This window comes from Macaca nemestrina, chromosome 1, assembly GCF_043159975.1.
Source record: "Macaca nemestrina isolate mMacNem1 chromosome 1, mMacNem.hap1, whole genome shotgun sequence".
NCBI lineage: Eukaryota > Metazoa > Chordata > Mammalia > Primates > Cercopithecidae > Macaca > Macaca nemestrina.
Window position 1 is genome coordinate 59,439,961 of NC_092125.1, and position 15,595 is coordinate 59,455,555.

Below are 15,595 nucleotides of genomic sequence, written 5' to 3' on the forward strand. Positions count from 1 at the left end.
CCCCAGAGAACTCATTCTGAGATCATCTTCTCACTGCACTGGGAACAGATAATCTAGATTCAGATCCTCTTCCATTAGCTTGCTGAGGGTGTTTAGGCAAGTCTTTTTAACATCTCCAAACCTCAGCCCTTTCTCTGTCTCATGGAGATAAAGTGTACACATCCTGGCTACTCAGGGTCTTTATGAGGCTCCAGTTGACATTAACAAAAGGGGAAGGCATTAGGCAATGTCAGGTGTTACAGTGCGCATGTAATCACAGGGAGGGGGCAGACAGCAAGCGCTTGAGTGTGAGACTAATCTCATTTTGAATGCTGGCTCCAGCATGTGTTTGCCTGCGACCTTGGCAAGGTCACTTAACCTCCCTACATCTCAGCTCCCTTTGCTGTGAAATTGCTGTTCTTCTCGGGTAGGTGTGAGGAACAGAGCTGGTGTGAAGTGTAGGCATTTAGCTAATAACTGCTATGACCCAACACTCCTGGGCCATGACAGTGCACTGCTCCAGGGACACAATCACGTTGTTTGAAATGTGAACAGCAGCCTCTGTTGTAGTGCAATATGCCAGCCCCACAGCCTCCCTGATGTTGGCTTCCAAGGGAGAGAATGGACGGGGTGATGTGACAGTGAGGCTGAAGTGAGGTGGGAGAAGAATGAGAATGATGGCAGGACCACCCTCCAATGCTCCTCCTCTGCTGCCCGCCTCCTGCCCCACTCACGCCTGCCAGCGCTGCAGCACCGATTTCAGACCCAAGCCTCAGGATGAGGCCAGAGGCACATAGATAGTCCTGCTCACTCCCTCACCACCTCTCCCTGCACACCCCCCCAGAGTGGCTGAGACCAACCCCAGGCACTCATCTGTGGACATCCAGCAAGAGCCAGGGCTCTGGTTGGGTGGGGTGATGACCGCCGTAAGGCAGCCTCTTTGAGGCTGAGCCATTCCAAGGCAGCTGCCACTGCCCAGCTGCCCCTCTAGGTGGAGACTGCCCCAGACTCAGCACCCACTGCAGCCCTGGTCCCATTATGTCCTTCAGACCCTGCTCCCATTATGTCCAGTCCTGCTGGGTTAGAAACAAGCACAGCTGCAGCACAGTGGTCCCTCCCCTGCTCCCTCTGCTGGAGCAGGATGAGGACAGTGAGGGAGGAGCCTTGTTTACAAGGAGCTCTGGACCACAGCTCTGAGCCACTTTTTTGCCCCAACCCCCAGGGTGGGGTGGGTGGGTGAGCAAAAGAGATGTCAGCCTCATTCTGCTGAAAAAAAGACTCAAACCCCAGAGAGTCTCCAAATGGGTCTTAGGATGAGCGTGGCCAAAGAGAATAGCCTTCCTAACCCCAGGATGGGTGGGGGTGACAACTGTTACCCAAAGCCCCAGAGGAGCCGCCAGAACTAGTGACTTGAGAACTTGAGGAGCTCCTGCCTGAGCCCCAGAAGGAGCCTGTCCCTCAGTGGGAGGGAGAAAATTCTCGGAGGAACCGTGCATGTCCAGCCTGGGTGCATAGCTTCTAGCTTTCCCTCTCCTCTCCTATTCTGCCCTTCCACCAGTTCAGAGCCACTGGGCATGGTGCTGGGGGCTCACAGGAGGACAGAGCGCTTGGACTCCTCTCCCTGTTCCTGGGAGCACCATCCAGCTCCCAAAAATAGCACGCAGACATGGAGGATGGAGGAGGGCTTTCAGCCAGCCCAGAGGACACCACCACGCCAGTGGCTCAAAGGCAGGACCTGATGCAGAGGAAAGAGGTGGGCTGAGACTGGAGGCTGCAGAATGGGAGAGGGTCAAGAACCTGGCAGGGCAAGGGTCCCAGAATGTCTTGAAACACCTGTGTCCTCACACCCAAGTCCCACCCCCTTCCACAGGCAGCTTTCTAGCCTAACACATTCACAGCCAAGAGATCAGGGTTACCTTTCTTGGAAAGTGAAGCAAAGACAATAGAAGGCATAAAGCATACTGACCTTGGGGTCAAAAAATCTGGGCTTAAAACACAGATTTTGCTGTGTGGCCTTATTTAAGTCACCTAGCCTCTCTGACTTCAGTTAACCAACTATAAAACAGAAGAGCCTTGAGTTCTGTCCTTGTAGAAACAGTCTCCGAGTTTCTGAGAAACACAGGCCCCACCCCTCAGTCCTTGTCCCCAGCATTTGACTGGGATTTTCCTGAGCCAACAGCTGTTAGCCCACCAGGACAGCGGGGGTAAGGGGATGGGGAGAGAGCAGGAGGAGTGGAAGTGGCGGGCAGAAAGTAGGAGGCAGCAGGCAACCTGATCCTCTCAGATTCCACTTTTGCAGGGAGAAGGAAGATTCGCCCTCTAAGACATGGGTCAGAAAAGGAATTTGGGAGGGCAGGTAGCTTCCTGGCTACAGCAGGCCAGGAATGTGCTCTGAAATTCCTTACACACCAGGCAACCCCCTCCCCGAATAGTCTTCAGCCTGCCCAGGAGAAACTAGAAACCAAGGGAATGTTTCTCTACCACTCCTGGGCACAGAGCAAGGCCTGTCCCAAGATGGGGTGTTGGGGTGGGGTGGGACAAGGGTTACACTTACAAGGACCCAGGTTAAACCCTTTAATGCCAACCAGCTGGGCTCACACCCAAGGAGAGGTTCTCCCAGTGAGGCCTTTCCCCATCTGCCCCTCAAGTGCAGCTCAGTTCAGGGTCCTCTCTGGGAGGGAATGGCACTGAGTCAGTGGCATCAAATGGAATTCCTGCCTCGGCCTGGAGAGGCGCTGCAGTGGACCCTGCACATCTGGTGGTTCTCAGTGCTTCCAGGACAGTTTCTGAGTTCCTGGCCTTGAGAATATGACCAGGGGACTCACCTGACTGACAGGGCTGCAGTCTCACTCTGCTCTCTGGGACTCAAGAAGGACCTGCGTGGAAAGCTATAGGTGACCCTCGGCCTGGAACAAGCAATTTGGGGGAGTCCCTATTGGTTAGAGCTTCATTGTATTTAGAGCAGGCAGAGGCCTAGCAAATATTTAGCCCACTCTACAGATGAGAAAACTGAGGCCTGGAGAGGGAAAGTGCCTCACCCAAGAGTTTACAACTCTACATCTTTAGTGGCAGGTCCAGGACTCCAACCCTGGTCTCCAATGGCCACATGGGATTCTCTCTCTCTGCTCTATTGTACCAATCTTGGAGCCCAGTCCTGGCAACCCCTCCTCTGAAGTGTGACTTCCACCAGGAGGGGCCATGGACTTCTGCAGACACAGGCAGACTCTGGGTAAAGATGCCAGGGCCCAAGACCCTCACATCTCCCCGTCCATTCTCTGTTCTCCTCTTCCCCAGAGCCCTGCCCGAGCCTTACCTCAGAACAGCAGCTGCCGACAGATCCTGGAGGCGTCTGCTCAGCCTCAGCAGGGACTGGGTGAGGCAGAGGATGGAGAGGGCTTTAAGCAGGCATGTGGGCTGGGGCCTGGTGAGCCAGCCCTGAGGAGGGAGGAATGCACGACAGGGGATGGGTGGGGCAGGGGGATGGCGGTGGGGGTGGGGGGTGTTGGCTGCTATTTTGGCAGGTGCCAGGGACAAGGCTACAGGAACATGTACCCCACGCCATATAAGCCCATGTGGTCCTCCAGCTGCTCAGATAAGCTATTTAAAACCAGAGCAGATATGCAGGGAACAGTCATGCAACATAAACCAGCTGTCCCTCTTGAGAATCCTGATAAAGCAGAGGCCAGAAACCCAGGCCTGGGAGGGCTGGCTGGGAACAGGGTTGGGGGGCAGAAGGTAACCTCCAAGACACTCCGTAAGTCTCAGCACCAGAATCTTGGAAGGCAGAGGGCAAGAGCTATGTGCTGCTCCACTTGAACCGATGCTGGGGGTGAAGACACCTTCTAGGCTACCAGCTCCTAATGGGCTGAGCAGCCTTGGGCAGGTGGCCGGCTCTGCCAGCCTCCGTGAGGGCATCTGCAAGGTGGGTGTTCTCCATGACCCCCAAAGCCATGTGGCACACCCTCCTCACAGGGAATGGACTTAAACCGCTATGGGCAGCCAGATACAAGGTAGAACTTCCAGTCAAGAACCTTGAACAGGCGGCTCGTTGTGCGAGAGGGGTGATGCGGACTCTCGAAGGTCATCCCTTAACGGCTTTAAAATCAAACAGTGCCGGACTATGACCTGCTAAACCTGCTAGACTGCAGATGCATGTGTCAGGCCCCGGGCTTTCGCTTGCTTGCCTGTGTCTGACCATGCACATGCACTTGTACGTTCAGGGCTGGCCCATTGCAGGGTTCGGTAGATTATGAAAATGAAAGAGACAGGAGGAAAGCAAGCCAGTGGGCAGCTGAGCTGACTCTCCCCTCCATCTCACTCTGAATCTTCACAGCCTAGGTCCTGCTTGACTCTGAAGCAGGAATGGTCCTCCTCTGGACCAGGCCCTCCCCTCCCCCATGACCCCCCTGGCACTTAAAAATCTTGCCCATTCATGATCCACACTCCTGTTTCTCTGTGGGCGAAGAAAGCAATCTCGCTATTCTCTGCCCTCTTCTCCCATCACCCAGTCATGTGTCCCACCTTCCCAGTCCTCAAACTCTTCTCTCAAACCCTCTATCTTGGGAGTTACTATGCTGCCTCCACCACTAATGTCCTTGAAAAGGTCCTCTGCACAGGGGACTTGCATTTGCTCCATACCCATGCTGCTGTTAGACTTTTGTCCCATCACTCAGCTGACTTTGTCCCCTCCATAGTTCCCTGTGGCCTCTGAGTCCGGTGGCCTTGATTGCCCAGCTCCAGGCTTATCCCCTGCCACGTGGGTCTCCACACTGCCAGCAGATCTGCGGCAGGGCAAGCGGAAGCCAACCGCCTGCTGGCCAGCATCATGGGACTGAGGAGGACCACAGGGAAGCAGGGAGACTTTGTAGACAGACAGGCAGATGGAGGGGAGAGATTCCCGAGGGATGGTGAGGAAGGAGCCAGGCCATCCAGAAGAAAGTGGGGGGACCCCCATCATCTCTCTCTCCCAGTCTAGCCCATGAAGCAGGGCCTAGCCTTGCCTCGGGTCCTGGCCTGGAATAACGTAGAATTTAGAATCACTTTTCCCAAACCCCTTTTTAACTTGAGGGTGGGTTACTGTTCCTTGTAAGCCCAATAAACTTTCAAACAGGCCAGTTTATTTGCATGGATGCCTAGAAGAGGGGTCTGGGCACCTAGATCACTACAGAGCCCCATGGGAAAAGCCCAGTAGATCCTTGGTGTCATAGGCCACACCCGTACGGCTTCTAATTGTTCTAAGGCAGGAGCTTCGTTCAGAGCGCTGTGAGACAGCTACTCAGATGAGGAAATCCAGCCCCCATGCAGCAGCCACTCCTGGGCATAGCAGGGTTACTCTCAGCCCATTTTTTTGATATCCCTGTCCTTGCAAAGGGATGTAAAGAGAAAACAAAGCCAGAGTGGAATGGGAAGCTTATGTTGAAACAGTGCATGTAAATTTGAGGATCCACAACAGCACGGGCCACTTGTGGGGTCACAGGGCCCCTACGGCAAGAGAGCAGGAGGGTACGGCCAGGAGTGGTGAGTGGGAGCCCTGTTGTCTCCAGAGGGTGCCCAATGTCACCCGTCCAGAGGCCTCCCCACCTGCCTGGACATCCAGTCACTACCACTCATCTATCCCCAGCCGAGGTCATCTTGGGCACACCCTGGTCTCCTTGTTTACTGGCTGTGTCTGCAATAGGAACAAGGGCAGGGCCCTCCCATATTGGATTCACAGGGGAGGGGGCTGTGCTGTGGCACCCCCTGACATTTCCCCTAGCAGCCAGCCCTCACTGGGCACTCCAGGGGAAGGGGGTGCAGGCATGAAGGGCCCTGCTGAGGCTGCAGCTGCAGGAACAGGCCCCTCAGTGTCTTACTCCAGGGTGGGGCCCTGCCCAGGGAAGGCTTCCAGGAGGCTCTCCTGACTCTGGGTGGGGACAGTTTTGTTTACTGGAAAAGTTCACCTATCATGGCATGAACATGTGAAAGTCCTCTGAGGTCATCTGCTTGAGATTCAGAGAAGGGAAATGGCTCAAGGGTCACACCTGAGGTCTGGGCAGAGCCAGAGCCAGAGCCGTTAAGATGTCCTGAGGCTCCAGGCAGGACTCACTCCATTCCTCGGCCCTGTCCACCCTTGTCCTCCAACTCTTAGCTGTGAAGTTGGAACACTCACAAAGCCCCAGCACTAGCAGTGGGTGGGGGGTGCTCGGGACAGGGCCCCCAGGTCCCTATGTCCCTTACTCGGGCACAGGAGACTCACTGGCCAGAGGTGGGCCAGCCTGGGGCACTGGGACCTCTGCACAGATGGCACTTTGAGGGCCTGTCCCCTGGGGCAGATCTGCGGAGCCCTCACCGAGTCACAGAGCAGGGGTAGGGCTGATACCCCACACACCTGGGGAACTGGACTGATGATACCCTTAGGAGCCGTGTTAAGGGTGGTGTTCCAAAAAGACCTGGAGCTTCCCCAGGCATGCAAAGGGGGAGTGGGCAGGGTGCTCTGCACCTGGCCGCATCCCCAGCTGATTCTGGGTAAAACTAGAGCAGTCAATCAAGACAGAGTTCTAATGATTTAAACTTTTGAAAAGTTGTAAACCACAGCTTTAAGGGGTTAACAGGGCACCAGGCTGATGTTCCTAGCTTGGTCCGTTCTAGATTCTCTGATGGTTCATTCTCCAAGCTCATAGGGGCCATGATGTCCGAGCATGGGGGTGGGGGCTGGAGGGGGCTTGTGGGGAGGAGGGTAGGCCTGGCCCTGTATGTGGCAGTTCCCCAGTCACCAAGCTAGGACTACTGAGTGGCAAGCCACCACCTTAATGTGAGAAGAGGGGAGATGAGGAAAATGATGATCCTCCTCACACACTTCAGATGACCTCTGCTAGAAAGCAAGGCCTCTAGAGAGGAATTCGCTGTTCAGGTCTCATCAGTCACTTACACCTGAGAGTGAATGAATTTATCAGATCCTTCCTGAGAATAGGATTTTCAGAGAAAGGGGAAGTGGTTGCACACAAAAAGGCACTTAATTCCTGGCCAGGGCAGCAGGCCAGGGAAGGGAGGGGAGAACCAAGCAGGGAGATGCCACGGGGAAGATGCATGGCAGCTCCTTCCCCATCTGGCCAGAGTGGGCCTCGGTGGCTGGGAGCAGGCCCCAGGGACAAAGATGGGTGGGTCCAGGCCTCAGTGAAGGGGGACATCACAGACACAGAGGCACTTGCTGGGAGCAGATGAGACAGGTGACTCTGGAGTTCTTGAGGGATGCCGTGCCCTGACCCTGGATGTGAGCAGGAAGGAGCAGAGGTCTCTGGGCAGGACGTAGGCCCCATAGTGCTGATGTGCACCTGTGCTGTGCCCTGGGCAGAGGCTGGGTCCCAGCATCTGTTGTGCCTGCTGCAGGGTGAGAAGGTCCCAGCCCCAAGAGGCTGGGCTGGGAAGGAACTGGCTGAGTCTTGCAAATATTCCTGACCCCAGGGCCCTGGCCAAACAGATCCAGAGGCAAAAAGGGAACAGAGGCAATGAGAGGAAGGGGTGCTGCTGTGAGAGGCAGAGGCCTGGCATGAGGGAGGCCCCTTGAGATGAAGACTTGCAGGTCTGTCTTGGCAGGACTTGTCACACCTGTGGGGCAAACAGCTGTTAGCACAAGGCAATGGGGTGCTCAGGGATGGAAGGGGAAGGGGGCCACTGGATAGGAAGGCATCTCTTTGCCCAAGCCCCACACCCACAATGAGTCAGAGCCCTGCAATCTGCCAGCTGAAGGGGCAGAGGCTCTGAGAGCTACAGGCAGCAAAACCAGCTGAGGGCTCAACCTTGTTCTCACGGTTGGCTCAGACCAATCTGCATGAGCAGGGATGGGGGCGTTCTGGGTAGACTGTGCGATCGCAGGCCAGTTAATGTGTACACACGGGGGCGATGGGGTCTCCCACAGTGCACTATGGCCCTCTGCTGTAGGGCCAGGCCCCTCCCCACCATTCACCTCAGCGTCCAGCGAGGAGTCAGATTTCTGTCCCCACTGAGTCCTCTTGGTAGCAGACGACGCTTTCTGTGCCTCCTGATTGAGGGTATCAGGGTGGAGATCAGGGACTAAGACCAGGCTCCAAAGGGCTCGGGATCCCCCAGGCCCAGCTCCCAGCCCAGGATGTCCTTTCTCTTCCCACAAGAGAAAAAGAACCCAGACCCACCCCTCCTCTCTGCCAGAGTCTGACCCACATACCCATCCATCCCCCACTGTTTCCACTCCTGAAATGACTCCTCATCTCCCACTGTCCCTCCTCTGTCCCCAATCATCCCACCGCAATGGCCCCACAGTAAGAGACATCAGAGAGGGCCAGGGTACCTGGGGGTCCTGATCTCCAGACTCTTGGGTCCTGCTGATCCACAGGTTGAGTCTTGATGTCACAACCCCTGAGAGCCTCAAGTTCTCCTAAAAAGAGAACCTTCCATCTCAGGGTTTGGGGCCCTTGGCAGCAGCGAGGCATGTTCAGAGGCCCTGGAATGGGATAGGACTCTCCCTCACTCCCATATGCATCCAGCATGTGCCACATATACCTGGGACAGCCCCCTCCCCTTCTCCCAGGGAGCTGTGTGCCCAGCTAAGGAGATGGGCTCAGGAACGTGAATGGGAACTCAAGTGAAGGTTCTGCCAACATTAATTGACACATGAAAACAGTTTTCCAGCACTGCCACAGCCAAGATTTGGGTTTTGGAGATGTCAGGGCTAATCACCCTAAGGACCCTGGTGGGGCCTGAGCCCCTCACCTTCCGGCTGGAGGCTGGTTCTGCTCGGCTCTGGCCCACCAGTTCCTTCTCAAAGAGGTGACGCTTGCTGGCTACACCCACAGGAGCCACGAATAACTCAGTGCGAGGGGAACCCGGAGACTTGACAGATTCTGATCTCTGGGAACCAAGAACACCAACAGCTGACCCACGCCGAGGAGGGGCAAGGGCCATGCCCACCACTCATCCTGCCCTCCACCCCTCAGGAGAAGCCCCCACCCACCCGTATGGCTGTGTGGTATCTCTCCAGCTTCTCTCCCAACTTCACTGTGTTGGCTGGGAGCTTCATACTGGCACTGCAGGATGGAAGATGGAACAGGCGAGCCAAGTGAGACACCCAGGCAGACCAGGTCTGCCCCCATGGCCTGAGAAGCAGCCCCATCACGCTTTCTCTTTGTGGCCAAGAGAAACGTGGCCCTCCATCACACAGCAGGCTGTGCTGACTCGGCCAAGGTGAGGAACTTACAGACTCCAGGGATTTCCCTCCACTCCCGAGAAACGTCCCATACAACAGGACATCCCCAAGATGTCCCTCCTTCCCTTCTCCTCCATACCTTGTCACTTCCACTGCAAAACACCTCCCGAAGCAGGCCCTTCCTTTCCATCTTCCCCATCACAGCAATCGCCACCTACCTGCTCTCCCGGCCTGCCATCATGAGCTCTCCACATGGCTGCTCCTACCTCAAATCTAATCCTGTCCTTCCAGCTCGGACCCCGCAGGCCTTGGCACAGCACACAAGGCTCTAGTGATCTGGGTCCTCCCCTTCCCTCCCCAACAGTATGCCTGTGTGCTGGCCAGCTGGACACCATGCTCTTCACTCTGCCTTTTCACATGCTGTTCCCTCTATTTAAAACACTATTCCTCCAGTTTTACACGTGCAAACTTCCTACTAGTTCATGGAAAATCGATTGCTCCATGACACCTTCCCCAGCTCTCACAGGCTGAGCAGGTGCAGCTACTCCTGAGCTCCTAGCCCTGGGTTCATATTCCTGTGTCCCTGTCCCTCCTTGGTTGGCCAGTATGCAATGGTATCATGTTTGGGAGAACTGCTATAGGTTCGCTGGGTGGGTATGAGTTGCTTGAGGACAGCAGCTGTGTCATTTGTCTTTGCATTCCTCCTCCTCCACCCCAAGCCTAGCCTAGTGTAGTAGGCTCCAGTAAATGTTCATGGGGCAGATGAATACAGCATGAGTGGATGACATTCCTAACACACAAGCATATCTGCTTCTCAGATCCTATTTCAGTTTTGCTTTTTTATTTCAAAGCATAGTCCTCAGGCTACTTGCATCAACACCACTGAGCCCAGGAATCCTTGTTAAACCTGCAGACCCACAGCCCCCCAACCAGGCCTGCTGGAGCAGGGGCTTCCCCTCCCTTACACTGTCTGTGGTCTCCCTCCCAGAAAGCCACCTTTCCCTCTCCTAACCTCAAGGCTAAACCCTTAATCCCCTTTTGGGGCCCCACCCAAGCCCTACCTCCTCCGAGCAGCTCTCCCTGATCCCTCCCCCTCCTTGTTCCATCTCATCCCAACTGAGTCCATCCTGTTAATCCCATCCCCCTGCCAGATCTGGAGCCCTGGGCAAGGACTGCACCTTCCTCTCATGTACCCTACTGCACAGCCTGGCACAAGGAGGGCAGGTGCAGGTACTCAGAAAATAGCCTGAATATGGCCAAATAGGAAAGAACCAGAGCCTCCAGGCCGCCCACCTGCGAGTTAGGGTTGTTTCTGAGTTGTCTTTCTTGGGGTTCATCTGAAATGAGAAGGAAAGGCATTGGTGTATGGGAGTCCCCGGGAAATTGGTGGCCCCCTCGAGTGAGGACAGACATGTCCTCCTCCTCTTCAGACCTCCCACCCCTTCTACCAGGGGTCAACCCCCACCAAAGAAATATGTGGACAAGCCTTCATTAAAGATCATTGTTTGTATCTGGAAGACACAGGTTCCCACCCACTAATATGGGTCAGAAGTCTTTCTTCAGGCTTCCTTCTCAGGGCACCTGTAATCACCTATTTCCTATCTGCCTCCCACTGCCCATGAGCTCTGTGGGGGCACCAGTCACTATCGGGCCACCTCTCCAGGGCCTGGCACACATTAGAGGCGTGATACAAAATGATTGAGTGAATGACCCAGTGAACAGAAGAACTAAGAACAAACACCAGGGCAAAACAAGATGAGATTTCCCCAATCCACATAGTTTGTTCTATTGGGACACTGGCAGAGCAGGGAGAACTAGGAGACCCTTGCTGCTCTCTGTTCCTCCCCTCCCCTCCTAGACAAGTCTCCTAGGTGAGGCCAGGAACTGATGAAGGCAGGTGTGGACCTCCCTGCAGCCGAGGACCTGCCCTGCCTGTCCGGTCTTCATGCAGCCCTGGCCTTACCCACTAGGTGGGGCTACTCATGCTTATTGGAACCTACCTCCCAGGTCACTAACCTGCTCTTCTCTGCTGAATACAGCCTTGTCTGTTCAGGGCCACCCACGGGAATCCAAAGCCCATCTCTATCCAGAGGAGCTTCCTACCTAACCTATGGCTTCTATGTTGTAATGGATGCGGGCTTCCTCCGCTTGCCCTCCACAGGCTCCCAGACCAAGGTGCCCAGCATTCTCACCCGAAAGGAGATGGTCCTGGGGCTGGAGCGTTTGAGGGAGCTGCTGTAGGTTCGCTGTGTGGGTGAGGACATATCTGCCTCTTCCTCCTTGCTGGGGATTTTCACCTGGATGGAGCAGGGGGAGTGTCACACAAGAGGTCTAGGGCCCAGGAGGCCAGGGCAGCCATAGACCCCATGGCTCACCCCAGGAGCTACAGGAAGAGGGGAGAGTGGGACAGCCCTGTGCCTTCTCTCCTGCCTCCTTCATCTGCTGTGGGAGTAGCTCACGGACAAAGTCCCTTGGGGCTAGGGCACCAGGCAGAGCTTTCTAGGGGAGCTTCTAGAAGGATCTGAGGCTTCCCATTAGTCTGCCAGGGTCCTGGAGCCCAGGCCCTGGATGAGGATATGGTGGAGGGCACCAGCTGCTCCCTGCCCCACAGCTGGTGCCCCTTTAAGCTCCAGCAGCCTGCCCCATCTCAGCCTCCCTGCTCTGACCGTGGTTAGAAACAGGCAGGGAAAGAAGAGACTTCCAAGGCCAGCCTGCAGGTGGGAGGATGGAGGGAGCCAGGGAACCAGGGATTACCTGGGTGAGACTGGCCGGCAGGGCCAGCCGGGTGGCAGAGTAGAAGGGTGGGAGGGGCGGGACACTGCCAACCTGGAGTGTGACGGGTGGAAGGCGGGAGGCCACAGTCGGAGGGTCTGAAGCCCCCTGCTCTGTCAAGGAGGGCAGGTTCTTCCCGGGGAGGGCCCTTCCTCTTTGCTCCTTGGTGGTGGCTGGGCTTCCTCCAGAGGCTGGCAGCTCCTGCGCCAGGGGCTGCTCTGAGGCTGTGGCCCTCTTTGGGGCCAGCTTGGCATCTGCAGTTGGGCTCTTCTCTGAGGACAGTGCCTTCTCGAAGATGGATGCTTTCTCAGACACCAGCCTTCTTCCTGAGCCCAGTGCCATCCCTGGGGCTGGCGACTTCTCGGAGACACTCGATTTTTCTAGAACAGACTTTTTCTCTGAGCTGTTTCTTTTCTCTGACACTATCTTCTCCGATAGGGATGTCTTCTCCGAGGCCAGCACCTTCTCGGAGATGGAGGTTCTCTCGGAGACCAGACTCTTTTCAGGTGCCGTCTTCTCTGGCATGGATGATTTCTCCAAGACTGGGGACTTCTCTGGAACCCCTTTCTTCCTCCCTCCTGGCTCCCTGCCCGTCAAGCTCTCCTCCTCCAGGGCCCAGGGGCCCCGCTGTTCCCGACTCAGTCTCCGGCGAGGTGGGATTTCCAGTTCCTTCTTGGGGACTAGGGGTTGCTGTGTGGCCTGCCCAGGGCTCAAGCTGTCCCTCCCCTCCTCTGCCTCCAGCCTCTCCCGGATGGGGGCCTGTGCAGCCTCCACCACCTGCCGCCTCTGCCTCCGCTCCTGCCGTGTTCTGAGGATGCTCTGGATGTCCTCACCCTCATCTTTGGAGGCTGGGGGCAGTGGCTTGGGCACCTCTGCTTCTTCCACGCTCGGTAGTCTGAGTCAGAAGATGGGAGACAGAATCAGAGGATAGAGGTGGACGAGACCCTAAGTATACCTAACCCAATGGAGATGCTGCCAGAGCCACCAAGGAGGAGGTGAGGAAGTCAGGCCCTGGCATCCCTGGCTCACCACCACCTTTATCCACTCGATATATTGCACTTCCAATTTATCATCTGAACAAAGCACTCTATGCTTTTTAAAAAGTTTATAAATTCCTATGAAGTCCAACAACTCCATGTTCAGACACAGTCAACAGACCCTGAATAACTAATTTAATATGGGCCAGAGCCTGTGCGGGGCATTGGGGATCAAAAGGAATAAGCATAGTCACTGCCCCTTAGATCTTAGATCAAGACTAAAGATGTCCAGGGATTTGTTCAAGGTCACACAGCTAATTGGTGGGGGAGCTGGGAGCAGAACCTAAGGCTTCTGATGTACCATTCCACACTCCTGTCAGTTTTGTGGGTGCAGCCGAGACTAGGTGACAGCCACAGGTACTTGTGCAGCCCAGCTCTGGACATCCTCCAAAGTCTGGGGCCAGGCAAGGCTAGGGGAGGGGGGAGGGGAGGAGAGAGGGGAAGGGGGAGAGGAGAGGGGAGGGGAAGGGGGATGGGGGAGGGAAGGGAGGGGAGGGGAGGGGAGATCAACACAGCCCTGTTCTCCCTTCTCAGCGACCCGAAGAAACAAAAGCAACATGAGAGGATTGTCCAAAACCCTTAGCACCCGGCCTCCAGCAAAAGGAGATTCTTTTCCTTCCTCACCACCCTGCTCTCCATGTGCTTTCAGGCAAGTTAGCTTACTGTCTGGGCCTCAGTTTTCAAATCTGCAAATTGGGCTTGTTAGGAAGCAAAATGAGACTCGTGAGGGTGCCCAGCACAGTCCTGGCATATAGGTGGCATTCAGTAAACCCCAGGCTCTTCCCCACCTCATAATCCCAAAATCTGGATGGCAAAACTAGCCCCAGGGTTCTTCTCCTCAGAAGTAAATTATAGGCCAGGAGCAGTGGCTCACACCTGTAATCCCAGCACTTTGGGAGGCTGAGGCAGGTGGATCACCTGAGGTCAGGAGTTCAAGACCAGCCTGGTCAACATGTCGAAACCCCATCTCTACTAAAAATACAAAAATTAGCCAGGCATGGTGGCAGGTACCTTTAATCCCAGCTACTTGGGAGGCTGAGGCAGGAGAATCGCTTGAACCCAAGAGGTGGAGGTTGCAGTGAGCCAAGATTATGCCACTGCACTCCAGCCTGGGTGACAGAGCGAGACTCCATCTCAAAAAAGAAAAAAAAAGGCAGCCAGGTGTGGTGGCTCACGCCTGTAATCCCGGCACTTTGGGAGGCCAAGGCGGGCGGATCATGAGGTCAAGAGATCGAGACCATCCTGGCCAACATGGTGAAACCCCATTTCTACTAAAAATACAAAAATTAGCTGGGCATGGTGGTGCACGCCTGTAGTCCCAGCTACTGGGGAGGCTGAGGCAGGATAACTGCTTGAACCAGGGAGGCGGAGGTTGCAGTGAGCCGAGATCACACCACTGCACTCCAGCCTAGCAACAGAGCAAGACTTACTCTCAAAAAAAAAAAAAAATTAAATTAAAAAAAAAAGAATTAGTAAATTAAGTTATAGAGGGTCAGGGTTAGAGGGAGGCAGCCTGAAGAAGGAGGTGGGAGCTTGACAAATCTGGATGGACATTCTGGCCCTGCCACTCTTAAGGTACATGATCTCAGCAAGATCTCAGCTGTTTCTCCACCTGTAAAATGGGATAACAATACCTCTCTCCCAGGGATATGGTGAGAATTACATGAGCTATGGCCATAAAATGTCCAGCACAGTATTGGCTCATGGATGGTCAACAAAAAGTAGCAAGCATTGTTATGAAGAGGACAGAAGCTGGCAGGACTGAGCCTGGGGAAGGTGGGGAACTTGAAGTTCATCATCACACCCTTCAGCCTCATTTCCTGGACCCCAACTCCCTGAGCAGACCGAACATGGTGCACTCAGTCCGAGGCAGCCAGTCCATCCCCATCAATCAGGATAGAAACCTGAGCACCTACCTCTCAGAAGCAGAGGTCTGCCGGTCCCCATTCTGGCTGAGCCTGGGAGCCTCATCATCCGTCGTGGAGCTCAGGTTGCGGTGCCGCCGCCTGCGCTCACGCTCCTGCTCCTCCTCATCCTCCAGAGTCCACTGCCGGGCAAGGCTGGGGGAGGGGAGGAGAGGGTCAGCACAGCTGGGGAAACCCAGGACCCTCCTGAGGCAGGCTCCTGTAGGGCTGGGAGAAGAGACCAAATGCCCTCTAGGCCTGTACTGGCTACAAGTGGCTCAGAAGCACTTGAAACGTGGCTGGTGTGAACCGAGGCATGCTGTGTGAAATGCACGCTGGGTCTTGAAGACCAGAAAAAGGTCTCATTAAGAACTTTGTACATTGGCCAGGCGCGGTGACTCATGCCTGTGATCCTAGCACTTTGGGAGGCTGAGACATGGGGACTGCCTAAGCTTAGGAGTTCGAGACCAGCTTGGGCAACATGGCAAAAACCCATCTCTACTAAAAACACACACACACACACACACACACAAAATAGCCGGGCATGGTGGCGCACACCTGTAGTCCTAGCTACTGAGGAGGCTGAGGCATGAGAATCACTTGAACCCAGAACGCAGAGGTTGCAGTGAGCTGAGATTGTGTCACTGCACTCCAGCCTGGGTGACACAACAAGACTGTCTCGAAAAAGGGGGGAAAAAAAAAGGAAGAAAAAATTGTGTATATTGATTGTGTGTTGAAATGGCAAT

At 55.2% G+C, this 15,595-nt stretch overlaps 1 protein-coding gene across 6 annotated transcripts in view; it reads right to left on the reverse strand.

Annotated features, from left to right (window-relative positions):
- LOC105484711 (troponin T, cardiac muscle) overlaps nt 1–15,595 on the reverse strand; it is a 40,346-nt gene that overhangs the window by 15,268 nt on the left and 9,483 nt on the right. For 4 of the 6 annotated variants that reach the window (XM_071077883.1, XM_071077880.1, XM_071077879.1 and 1 more), the window contains exon 2: nt 14,964–15,005. In XM_071077883.1, coding sequence (XP_070933984.1) covers nt 14,964–15,005 — 42 coding nt within the window. Of the gene's footprint in view, nt 1–3,292; nt 3,401–5,076; nt 7,564–7,921; nt 7,997–8,281; nt 8,369–8,703; nt 8,842–8,944; nt 9,018–10,429; nt 10,474–11,328; nt 11,434–11,962; nt 12,804–14,861; nt 15,006–15,595 lie in introns of those variants that run through there. The other 2 variants (XM_011746574.3, XM_071077892.1) reach the window with 2 other exon arrangements.